The sequence below is a fragment of the Mustelus asterias genome, chromosome 4 (assembly GCF_964213995.1).
Source record: "Mustelus asterias chromosome 4, sMusAst1.hap1.1, whole genome shotgun sequence".
NCBI classification, from domain to species: Eukaryota; Metazoa; Chordata; class Chondrichthyes; order Carcharhiniformes; family Triakidae; genus Mustelus; species Mustelus asterias.
The window spans coordinates 66,150,584-66,163,398 of NC_135804.1; the positions used below are offsets into that span (position 1 = coordinate 66,150,584).

General features: G+C 44.6%; 1 protein-coding gene across 1 annotated transcript in view; it reads left to right on the top strand.

Moving 5' to 3' along the window:
- Positions 1–12,815, top strand: part of LOC144493117 (hydrocephalus-inducing protein-like) — a 440,489-nt gene that overhangs the window by 304,674 nt on the left and 123,000 nt on the right. Inside the window, exon 11 of the mRNA XM_078212019.1 lies at positions 10,747–10,970. Within this exon, the coding sequence (XP_078068145.1) occupies positions 10,747–10,970 (224 nt within the window). The remainder of the gene's footprint in view (positions 1–10,746; positions 10,971–12,815) is intronic.

Sequence of the window (12,815 nt, forward strand, 5' to 3'; positions counted from 1 at the left end):
TTTTCCTGATCCTGAGGGGGTGAGCTTCCAGGTGGGACCAGGACCCAACACCGATCTTGCTGGAGGGATGTTAGCACTTGTAATGGCAATTATCCAGTCTGCATGATTAAATGGGCTGATTGAGGGAACTGTCAGGATCTTTCTGGCGGCAGACTGACCCGTTACTGACAGCTGCATTGGAGCGACTTGCTTGTGACTGACTTCTGTTTGAAACCTCCACCAGAGCTGCAGTCATCCGCAGACCTCAGCTGATGCCGCTGGCCATCCTGTAGAAGGATTTTCCCTCAACAGTTTGATTTGATTTATTATTGTCACATATATTAGTATACAGTGAAAAGTATTGTTTCTTGCACACTATACAGAGCATACCGTACATAGGGAAGGAAAGAAGAGAGTGCAGAATGTAGTGTTACAGTCATCTCAAGGGTGTAGAGAAAGATCAACTGTTACCCACTGAATGAAGCTGATGTCGAAATAAAAATAAATATTGTAGAATAATTGGCTCCCTTTTCATAATTATACATTGCTGAAACAATGTTGCAGAAACAAGAGCCGGAATCTTGAATGAGGGCCACCACACCCGAGGTAACAAGTTCCCCACGAAGTTGCAGCTATTGTGCAGGCTGCATGGCAATGGGTGACTTAAGGCCCTCAGGTAGAGGTGGGCAGGTTGATCATTCTGGCGGAAGTGAGAAGACAGCGAGATTCCAATATGGCACCAACCCACCTAAGCACATGTCCTTCCTGCCTCCATGTTCGCCACCAGTGAGTGCACAAAGTTCCCAACAGAAGTATTAGTAGAGTTGAGAGAAGATGGAACATTGCCAGACACAGTCTTGTATTGGAAAGCCAATCTTGCTCATTTTGTCTTTCCCAATTGTGTCTGAGCTGGCTTCACGAGGTTTGCCTCTTGATGTACCTTTCTTTATTGGAACTTAAAATCTCATTAGTGGGTGATCTGCCTTAATTTGTCAGTGTGCATTTAATCAATGTAATTGGATATGACAAGTGTGGCTCAAATTATGCTGCTAGCAATATTGCTCAGAAAATGCAAAGTTTAAATAAAACTGTTACTGAGGCATATTTTTTGAGCAGGTGTGGGGGCGAGTTTGGCAGTCAGGCCCACTGCCCCCCAAAAATGGAGGCTGTTGGAAGGCCTGCCTCTGTGCTCCAGCAGTGTGTTGAATTAAGTGAAAAAAACAAAAACGGCAATCATCACCCACACAAACTCATCATGCTCCATCCATGCCAACTTGTGCTACCTTATGCCTACACTCTATGGTACCTCATATCCCTATGCCCCTCACATCCCATGACTCTTTATATCCCCTATACTACTTAGTGCCAACTCATGACCCCACCCACCACCCTTTGCCCCTTACACCATGAATGCCAACCCACCCAATAACCTTTGATAGTTCCTTGACAGCATTGCCAGCTCTTTTGCAGTCCTCTGTCAGCTTATTTCCAGTGGGTTTCTGGTAAAAAATGCATAATCGTGTTTACTTCTAACAATCTCAAAGGAATGTTACCTCTTCCAAAGGTGTCCAGGGACTATATCCATAGGGCTAGCCTGGCTATCCAAAATCATCCACCAAGATCAGACCCCCTCTTCCCTGGTCTAATCTGCACATTCTGGATTTCACAACCCTGGCCTACCAAAATCTCACTTCAGTGCTGCAGCTGTTGATTTAAATGTGCAGCTGCCTCCATAAACTATGCATACACGAATCCCAGCCTGACTCCACTTCTGCAAAATCAAACGTGCCATATTGAGGGAGAGACATGGTGGGCATGATTTTCCCCCAAAAAAGCTAAGTGCCCACTGCGCTGGAAGCCGGGAGGCACTGTGCAACATAGAGGCAGTCAGGCGATTCATGCCGATGGTGGGGGGAGCCTAATCCCGCCCGAGAGATCGGCATCAGACGGTGAGGGGGCCATTGCGCATGCGTCGATCTCACAGTATACTAGGAGATCGGTTGACATGCCCTCGTACCAATCGCTGTCCCCCCGATTGCCATCCCTGACTCCATTCCCCCACCCACATTCACCGGCCCTCCTCGCAGTGGCCCCGACCACCTTCCTTGCCCCCCACCACCTTCCCCCAGACATCGCTGGCCCCGACACCCCCCCCACCCCAATGACCGGCCTTCTGATGGCCAGCCCAGCCCGCCGAGCACCAACCCCATCACCAGCCCCCATCCCCCATGCAGAGTTCCCCTGTTCCCTCCTATCTGCCCCCGCTCTGGCCTCACCCACCTGGCCCTGCCTCCACGAGGCGCCGCCTCTTAGCACTGCTAAGTGTGCCAGGTTGGCAGTGCCAGGTGCCCGTTGGGCAGTGCCAGGGTGCCAGGCTGGCACTACCAATGTGCTAGGCTGGCAATGCCCAAGGGGTATTCACCCTTCCTCGGGGTGGCCTCAATGGCCTCTGGTCCCACCAGTGAGGCTATCATACCTGGTCTTGTTGCTGGGGACCATACGTGGTCCTCACTGGTGTGGACCTCCAACATCGGAAATACTAGTGAGCCTGGACGATACTGTCCCGGGCTCACTAAATAGATTGAAATTGGGATTTGCATATTGTAATCAGCCTCGCACTGTTCCCTGGTGAGAGGCTGATTACGTCAAAATGAGTGGCACAGCAAGATCACCACCGGTCGGACACTGGTCGTGATTCTCATTTTTGGCCTCCCACTGACATTTCCTGCCCTGCTACGCTTCTCGACCAGTGTAGCGGGCCAGGAAAATCGCACCCAGTATTTCTGGCCATTTCCCAGATTTTCACAATGATGGAGAGGCTCCCCTTTGTGAAAATCTAAGCCTATATGTGTTGGTGTGCTGAGACCAACCTTAACCATAACTGCCAACTGATTTATAAATTCAGAGCCCTTTTGTTAACACAAATGAATTTTGCTTCAGGAGTCTAACTTTGAAATATGATCTGTAGGTGCTAAATAAGAAGACTCATTATGATCACAAGCTTGAGCATACTAGGGGAGTTTTCGTGCTGCTAAGTGTTGGTAGCCCATGCCTGTGTCTGGCTTGGGAAACAGAAGACAATCTGTTCACTGAAGATTTCCCTGGAATTTGTTGCCCAGTGCAGGGCATTTTCCCAATGGGCGGTATGCCTGCTGAAGAGATTTGTGCAGTTCTGCATTTTATATTCTTTCACTTACAGTCGATTCAGTCTCTCTTCAAATGTCAGTCCTGCCATTCCAGGAATCAGTCTGGTAAAACTTCACTGGACTCCCTCAATAGCAAGAATGTCCTTCTTCAGACTAGGAGACCAAAACTGCACACAATACTCAAGGTGTGGCCTCACCAAGGCACTGATAACTGCATCCTTACTCCTATACTCAAATCCCGTGCTATGAAGGTCAACATGCCATTAGCTTTCCTCACCACCTGCTGTACTTGCATGCCAACCTTCAACGACTGTTCCACCATGACACCTGGGTCACATTGCACTTCCCCTTTTCCTAAACTGCCACCATTCAGATTATGTGGCAAGTCCAGTTGAGTTTCTGGTCAATGGTAACCCCAAGGATGTTGACCATGGGTTGATTGTGGCGAATACATTTGAGTCAATATGTAGCCATTTAATTTTAACTGCAAAAATCTGCTTCAATTTGATTGTTTGGACACATCTTCCATATCTGCTATTCAGCTGACTCCTTCCAACAAGGCAAGTCTGAACATGCAGCTTTGACTAATCTCAAATGAGTTGACCACAGAAAACAGGCTGCAGTGAATGTGCTTCAAACCAGCAGTGAAACAGAAAAGCCTAGACTGGTTTCTGACACAACCTCATCCTCCTCTGTGCTAATTTCCTGCTACATTTTAGCCCTGTTTGTGGTGAGGCCCCGTCCCATGACGTAAGATTCACTTCCAACTTTCCTGGGACACATTCCACCAACCTACCCACTAATCTGCCTCTACCAGTTGAGGCATCTAAAGTTTTGACCTAGCACCCTATGTGAAGGCCTTAGTACATGTGTATACTCTTCTACCTAGGCTCCTGCTAGGTATTGTAAGGAAAGGGTTAATCATACTGCCCTGGACTCTATTAACATTATACTATTATTAGTTTCTCTGTATATTGTGCCTTTGTTAAATAGAAATGTTTGAAGTGCTGCTGGCCTATTGAATCAGAGCTGACCTTGCAGCAATGATTAGATTCAAGATGAAGTAAATAAGAGGTTGAATAAAAGACTGCCATTGAATCATTTGATAACAGTGTGGATTAACAGTTTATTGTGCAACGGTAAACATTGAACATCACCCTTTTTACCTGTAAAAGGAGGACATTGAATGGTATAGAACTGGAACTGAATCAAAGTCACATGCAACAATTAAGCATAGCAAGGATGAAACTATGGACAAAATTATGAAATTAAGGTAGTTGTACTGATGTGTGCTCAGATTTCCTGATGTTTCACTATCCATCAAACTGAGTGATCTTCATACCCAATGATTTACTTGAGGTGATTAAAGTCATGAAGAGCTTAGATAGTGTAAACAAAGAGACTTTTTCCAACGGCTGAAGGGTTGGCGAATAGAGGGCATGGACTTAAGGTGATTGGTGAAGGAACCAGAGGTGACATGAAGAATAGACATTTTATGGCAATGAGTGAGGTTACAATCATATTCGCCATGATCATATTGAATGGTTGAGCAGGCTCGAGGGGCTAAGTGGCCTACCGCTGCTCCCAATTCATATGTTTATACATTGCATGAGTGGTTAGGATTTGGAATGCACTGCTTGATAGGATGTTGGATATTGATTCAAGAGTAGCCTTCAAAATCAAATTGAATAAATACTTGAAGGAGAAAAGTTGCAGGGAGGTGGTAAAGAGTGAGGAAGTGGATACAACTGGATTGTTTCTTGAAAGAGCTGATGCCAGGAGATGAAATACACTTGGATTTTCAAAAAGCATTCAGTAAGGTGCCACACAAAGGTTAATGCTCAAGATAAGGGTTCATGGAGTTGGGAGTAATACATTAGCATTGATAGAGAATTTGTTAATGGACTTGAAGCAGAGGTAGGAATGAATCAAAGAAAACAAAAAATGATAAAGGGGTCAAGATGAAGGAGAAGGTTCAGAGTCCAAAGTTGTTGAATGCAATGTTGAGTCTGAAAGGTTGTAATGTGCCTAATCGGAAGATGAGGTGTTGTTCTTCCAGCCTGTTGGGCATCACTGGAGCATTACAGCTAGTCAAAGACAGACATGTGGACCCAAGAGCAAGATGTGGAATTAAAATGTCAAGTGACAGGAAGATTGGGGTCATATTTGCGAACTGAGCAAAGGTGTTCCTCAAAGCGGTCACCCAGTACATTTAGTCTCCCCAATGTAGAGGTATCGCATTGGGAGCAGTGAGGGATATTGTCTGTGGAATGCTGACAAGGGGAGTGAGGGGAAGATGTATTTATTGGTGGCATCATGTTGAAGTTAGCAGAAATGGCGGAGGATGATCCCTTGAATGCAGAGGCTGTTAGGTGAAAAATGAGGACAAGAGGGACCCTGAAACTGTTTCTCCCTCCACAGCTGCTGCCAGATCTGCTGAATTTATCCAGCCTTTTGTTTTTATTTCAGGTTTCTAGCATCCACAGTATTTTGCTTTTATATACAGGAAGCAATGTTTCTAGGTTTGCTGACAATACAAAGCTAGGTGGGAATGCAAGTTGTGAGAGGGAACAAAAGCTGCAAAGAGATATAAACAGGTTAAGTGGGGAAGTGTGAGGTTATTCACTTTTTCTAAGAATAAAAAAGCAGAATATTTTTTAAAAGGCGTGAAACTTGTAAATATTGATATTCATTGAGACTTGGGTGTGCTCACACAAGGAACCCCAACGATTAACATGCAAGTGCCACAAACAATTAGGAAAGCAAATGACATATTTGCCTTTATTGCAAATGAATTGGTGTACAAGAATTAAGATGTCTTACAATTGTCCTGGGTTTTGGAATAGACCAGACCTGGAATACTATGTACAATTTTGGTCAATGTAGTGAAGGAGGATATACTTGCCTTGGACGAGACAGATTCCGAGAATGAGAGGAATGTCCTATACGGAAAGGCTAAATTAGGGTTGTATTCTCTGGTGTTTAGAAGAATTGCAGATGATCTCACAGAAGATTCAAGATTATAGGTTGTATTTTGACTACCAGGGTGGGTAGCTCAAGTCAGGAAATTTCCAAGCTCACGGGACCTACCTCAGTAAAAAGTGAGCTGAATTATGAGATTTTTGTTCTGGGGGAAGGTATGGGATAACGTCTGGCCTGCCAACCCTAAAAGCAAATTCTAGGAGGACACAGGGTCTTGCCCACAGTTTTAAAAGCTTTTAGGCCCCCTAATCTTCATCCTTCACACCCGCTCACTCCCCTACCCACTTTCCTAGGTCCCTCATAGCCACCATGCTCTCTCATGCCTCCACACCTACCTCTTTGACCCTTTCCACCCTTCATGGTCCCACATGCCCCAATGCCAATTCAATACCATCTCACCCAGTATCCACCATGGGCAGACCTCAGGAACTGTGTGGAGATGAAAAAAATAAATTTCTAGAAATGCAAATAGTGAGAAATGCTCTCACTATATGGTCTTGATGGTGAAAAAAATCTCTAACTCCTGAAAGCATCTTAGCTTTTAAGTCTTCCCAATTGGTTCTGTTTATTCCTCTAATCCCTTAGTAGTCTCTTTAAGCTCTCTATCAAATTGTGAACTCAGAACACCTGCTGAGAGAATTGTAGCTCTTGAAACTAATCTAAGCATTCAGAAAAATAGCCCTTAGGGAAATATCAACTAATAATTCTACTGAAATGGCTCAATTAGATACTGCACCAACTGATCTGTCAGCCAAAGCAGTCGAGTAGAGTTTATTTTAACAATCACTGACATTCAAGAGCCATCAAAGAAATATAATTATTGCCGTCATTCAGGGGCAACAGTAAGGATTTCAATATCAAGAATTTTAATTTATATGAAGTTTTAACTACATGCCTTCTATGTTCATCGTAAATTACAAGTTTATTTAGTTATTGTAGATATATTTGTTGATCACTTCAAATGGTTTACATGCTTAGGCAACCTTGTAGTTTGGGTCAAGGATATCCCTGGAAGCTTAGTAGCCTTCTCCCCGTGGGGCAACACCTCCCAGAATCTCTCACTGTTCACAGATGCTAAGCATACCTATGAGAGGAACAGTGGTGGGAGAGCACTGGACCATGACTCTGCTGTCCACAGATGATTTTTAAAAAACACATTTATAGGATGTGGGCATCGCTGGCTAGCCCAGCATTTATTGCCTATCCCCAAAATAAAAGCAAAATACTGTGCATTCTGGAAATTTGATTCTGAAATAAAAACAGAAAATGCTGGATATACTCAGCAGGTCTGGCAGCATCGATAGAGAGAGAAACAGAGTTAACGTTTTGAGACTCATATGTTTCAAATCTGTACATACTCAAAAGGTGTGAGTCTCAAAATGGTAATTCTGTTTCTCTCCACAGATGCTGCCAGACCTGCTGAATTTATTTAGCATTTTCTGTCTTTATTATTGACCATCCCTAGTTACCCTCCAGAAGGTGGTGTTGAGCTGCCTTCTTGAACTGCTGTAGTTCATGTGCTGTTAGGGAGGGAGTTCCAGGATTTTGACCCAGCGACAGTGAAGGAACGGTAATATATTTCCAAGTCAGGATGCTGAGTGACTTGGAGCAGATCCTTCAGGTGATGGTGTTCCCAAATATCTGCTGCTTTTGTCCTTCTAGATGGTAGCAGTCATGGAAGGCGCTCTCAAAGAAACTTTTGTGAGTTCCTGCAGTGCATCTTATAGATGGTACACACTACTGCCAGTGTGCATGTTGATGCGGTGCCAATCAAGCGGGCTGCTCTGTCCTGGATTGTGTTGAGCTTGCTCAGTGTTGTTGGAGCTGCACTCATCCAGGAAAGTGGAGAGTATTCCATCACACTCCTTACTTCTGCCTTAAAAATGGTGAACAGACTTTGGGGAGTTAGGAGGTTAGTTACTCCCGCAGGATTCCTAGCCACTGACCTGTTCTTGTAGCCATAGTATTTATGTGGCTAGCCCAGTTCAGTTTCCGATCAATGTTAACCTCAGGATGTTGATAATGTGGGTCTTCAGCAATGGTAATGCTATTGAACATCAAAGGACAATGGTTAGATTCTCTTGTTTGTCATTGCCTGGCACTTGTGTGGTGTGAATGTTACTTGCTACTTGTTGGCCCAAACCTGGATGTTGTCCAGGTCTTGCTGCGTTTGGACATGGACTGCTTCAGTATCTGAGGAATCGCAGATTATACTGAACATTGTGCAGTCATCGGCGAACATCTCCACTTCTGATGTTATAATGGAAGGAAGGTCATTGATGAAGCAGCTGAAGATGGTTGGGCTTAGGACACAACCCTGAGGAATCCCTACAGTGATGTCCTGGAACTGAGATGATTGACCTCCAAACACCACAACTATCTTCCTTTGTGCTAGGCATAACTCCAACCTTTGGAGGGTTTCCCCCTATTGCCATTGACTCCAGTTTTGCTAGGGCTCCTTGATGCCATACTTGGTCAAATGCTGCCTTGATGTCAAGGGCATCACCTCTCACCTCACCTCTAGAATCCATCTCTTTTGTCCATGTTTGAACCAAGGCTGCAGTGAGGTTGGTAGCTGAGTGACCATGGTGGAACCCAATCTAAGCAGAGTATTAAGACACAAGAACACAAGAACTCGGAGCAGGAGTAGGCCATCTGGCTCTTCGAGCCTGCTTCACCATTCAATAAGATCATGGCTGATCTTTTCATGGACTCAGCTCCACTTACCCACCCACTCACCATAACCCTTAATTCCTTTTCTGTTTAAAAATGTATCTGTCATCGCCTTAAAACATTCAATGAGGTAGCCTCAATTGTTTCACTGGGCAGGGAATTCCACAGATTCGCAAACCTGTGGATGAAGAAGTTCCTCCTTAACGCAGTCTTAAATCTGCTCCCCCTTATTTTAAGGCTATGTCCCCTAGTTCTAGTTTCACCTGCCAGTGGAAACAACCTCCCTGCTTCTATTTTATCTATTCCCTTCATAATTTGATATGTTTCTCTAAGATCCCCCCTCATTCTTCTAAATTCCAATGAGAATAGTCCCAGTCTACTCAGTCTCTCCTCATAAGCCAACCCTCTCAACTCCGGAATCAACCCAGTGAATCTCTTCTGCACCTCCTCCAGTGCCAGTGTATCCTTTCTCAAATAAGGAGACCAAAACTGTACTGCCGCTTGATAATGCTGTTGATGACCGCTTCCATCACTTTACTGATGATTGAGAGTCGACTGATGAGATGGTGATGCCCAGGGGGATATGTCCTGTTTCTTGTGTACCCAGATATACCTGAACAACTTTGCACGTTGCCGGGTAGATGCCAATGTTGTAGCTGTACTAGAGCAGTTTGGCTAGGGACGCGGCAATTTTGGAGCCGAAGTCTTCAGTACTATTGCTGGAATATTATCAGGACCCAAAGACTTTGCAGTATCCACTGCCTTCAGTCGTTTCTTGATATGATGTGGGATTAATCAAATTGGCTGAAGACTGATATTTGTGCTGCTGGAGACATCCGGAGGTGGCCGAGATGAATCATCCATTCGGCACTTCTGGATGAAGATTGTTGAAAATGCTTCAGCCTTATCCTTTGCACTGATGTGCTGGGCTCCTCCCTCATCGAGGATGGGAATATTTGTGAAGCCTCCTCTTCCAGTGAGTTGTTTAATTGCCCACCACAATTCACAGCTGGATGTGGCAGACTGCAGAGCTTAGATCTGATCTGTTGGTTGTGGAATTGCTTAGCTCTGTCTAATACCTGTTGCTTATGCTGTTTGGCACAAAAGTAGACCTGTTTTGTAGCTTCACCACATTGACACCTCATTTTTAGGTATCCCTGGTATTGCTCCTGGCATGCCCTTCAGCACTCTAAACTGACCTAGGGCTGATCCCCTGGCTTGGTGGTTGTGACGATACTGTGACGTTAAGAAATTAACTTACGTCATGTTTCTTGTGCAGGATTTTTTCAGAGTCATTTCTATTTATTGGGGCCACTTTATCTATAATCGGCAGCCTATAATTGGGGCTAGGCTCACAGAGAGAAAAAAGCTCAGCTGCTGCTTGGGATCTTTAGAGAGAAGCAGCTCTCTGTATCTCTCGTTCTCTCTCTGGAGATTGGAGACTGGAACCTGCCAGAAAATAGATCTCTTTCTCTGAAGTTCTGCTGTTTAAAAATAGATCTTTTTCTGGAAGCTGCTGTATGTCAGTCAGAAGACAGGTGTCTTTCTGTATCTCTGTCCAGAGGGATTAAAAAACTGGAAACGTAGCACCCATGTAAGCATATCTATTTTTGTGCTAACTGATTCTGAAGAAGAATGTATGTCTATGGTGATGTGGCTTAAATTAGAACTATAGAGATAGCTAGCTGTTAAGAATTATACCTCATCATGTTTAAGTATTTCAATTGGTGAAAGTTATGCTGATTCTTCTTGTTATATTTTAACTGTCTTGTTAAATAAAGTTTATTTGAAGATGATAGAGAGTGAGAGAGCTATAAATGCGCCACTGATTTGTTACACAATAGTTATCTTACACAGTTGCACAAAGTCAACACGACCTAATTTTGTGAATAATTTTGAGAAAAATATGTTTTGTATTTTTTAAAAACATGGCAACAGCTTTTTTATTTTGCTCTTATTTTCTTAGATTGTGATTACTAACATTGGTGAAATTCCTGCTGTGTACACCCGAATTCCTTCACGCAACCCGTTGGGCTCCTGCTTCTGCTTTAATCCAAATGAAGGGACCTTGTTGCCAGGTGGATATCAAATGATGGCGGTGACATTCCATGCCAGTTTTCTTGGGGATTTCATAGCTGATTTATTCATTTCTGTGCAAGGAAGCAGTGAGGTAGTCCAAGTAACTTTCAAGTAAGTAGCTTCTTCTCGATCCAGATTCATGTTAGTTATTTTCTTGACATTTTTGATAAGTATTGGGAAAGGTAATATATGACTCATTGTAAAACTTTGAAAAGAAATCCCCCTGCTGATTATCATCCACCATTCTCCTTCAGCTGATGAATCAGTACTCCATCATGTGAACATCACTTGGAATAAATACTGATGGTTACAAGTCCAAAGGTGTACAGAGTAAGTGGATTGGCCATGCTATTGGCCATGAAACTGTCAGCCTCCTGTTTGCTGACCCTTCTTGTCAGGGAGATTAGCAGGGTAAATATGTGGGGTTACAGGGATAGGGCCTGGGTAGGATTATTGTCGGTGCAGGCTTGAAGGCCAAATAGCCTCTTTCTGCACTGTAGGGATACTATGATTCTATGACATGAAATGCACTCTGGGTTCTGGAGTTTGCATGTTCTCTCTGTGTCCGCGTGGGATTCCTCCGGTTGCTCCGATTTCCTCCCACAGTCTAAAGATGTGCAAGTTAGGTGGATTGGCCATGGTAAATGTGTGAGATTAGGGGAATTCGGCCGGGAGGGTGGGAGAGGCTGGTAATATACTCTTTCAGAGAGTTGGTGCAGACTTGATGGGCCGAATGGCCTCCTACACTGTAGAGATTCTATGGTTGAACCTTAATGTCCATCACCAAGAATAGCTCAGCGACAACACTACTGACTGAGCTGATCAAGTTGTGAAAGATACAGGGGGGGATTCTCCCACCCCACTGCACTAATTTTATAATGTGGAGATGCCGGCGTTGGACTGGGGTAAGCACAGTAAGAAGTCTCACAACACCAGGTTAAAGTCCAACAGGTTTATTTGGTAGCAAATACCATAAGCTTTCGGAGCGTGCTGCTCCTTTGTCAGATGGAGTGGTCTCTGTTCTCCAACAGTGCACAGACACAGAAATCAAGTTACAGAATACTAATTAGAATGCAAATCTCTACAGCCAGCCAGGTCTTAAAAGGTACAGATAATGTGGTTGGAGGGAACATTAAACACAGGTTAAAGAGATGTGTATTGTCTCCAGACAGAACAGCTGGTGAGATTATGCAAGACCAGGGGCAAGCTGTGGGGGTTACTGATAATGTGACATAAATCCAACATCCCGGTTTAGGCCGTCCTCATGTGTGCGGAACTTGGCTATCAGTTTCTGCTCAGCGACTCTGCGCTGTCGTGTGTCGTGAAGGCCGCCTTGGAGAACGCTTACCTGAAGATCCAAGGCTGAATGCCCGTGACTGCTGAAGTGCTCCCCCACAGGAAGAGAACAGTCTTGCCTGGTGATTGTCGAGCGGTGTTCATTCATCCGTTGTCGTAGCGTCTGCGTGGTTTCCCCAATGTACCATGCCTCGGGACATGCAGATGCTACGACAACGGATGAATGAACACCGCTCGACAATCACTAGGCAAGACTGTTCTCTTCCTGTGGGGGAGCACTTCAGCAGTCACGGGCATTCAGCCTTGGATCTTCAGGTAAGCGTTCTCCAAGGCGGCCTTCACGACACACGACAGCGCAGAGTCGCTGAGCAGAAACTGATAGCCAAGTTCCGCACACATGAGGACAGCCTAAACCGGGATGTTGGATTTATGTCACATTATCAGTAACCCCCACAGCTTGCCCCTGGTCTTGCATAATCTCACCAGCTGTTCTGTCTGGAGACAATACACATCTCTTTAACCTGTGTTTAATGTTCCCTCCAACCACATTATCTGTACCTTTAAGACCTGGCTGGCTGTAGAGATTTGCATTCTAATTAGTATTCTGTAACTTGATTTCTGTGTCTGTGCACTGTTGGAGAACAGAGACCACTCCATCTG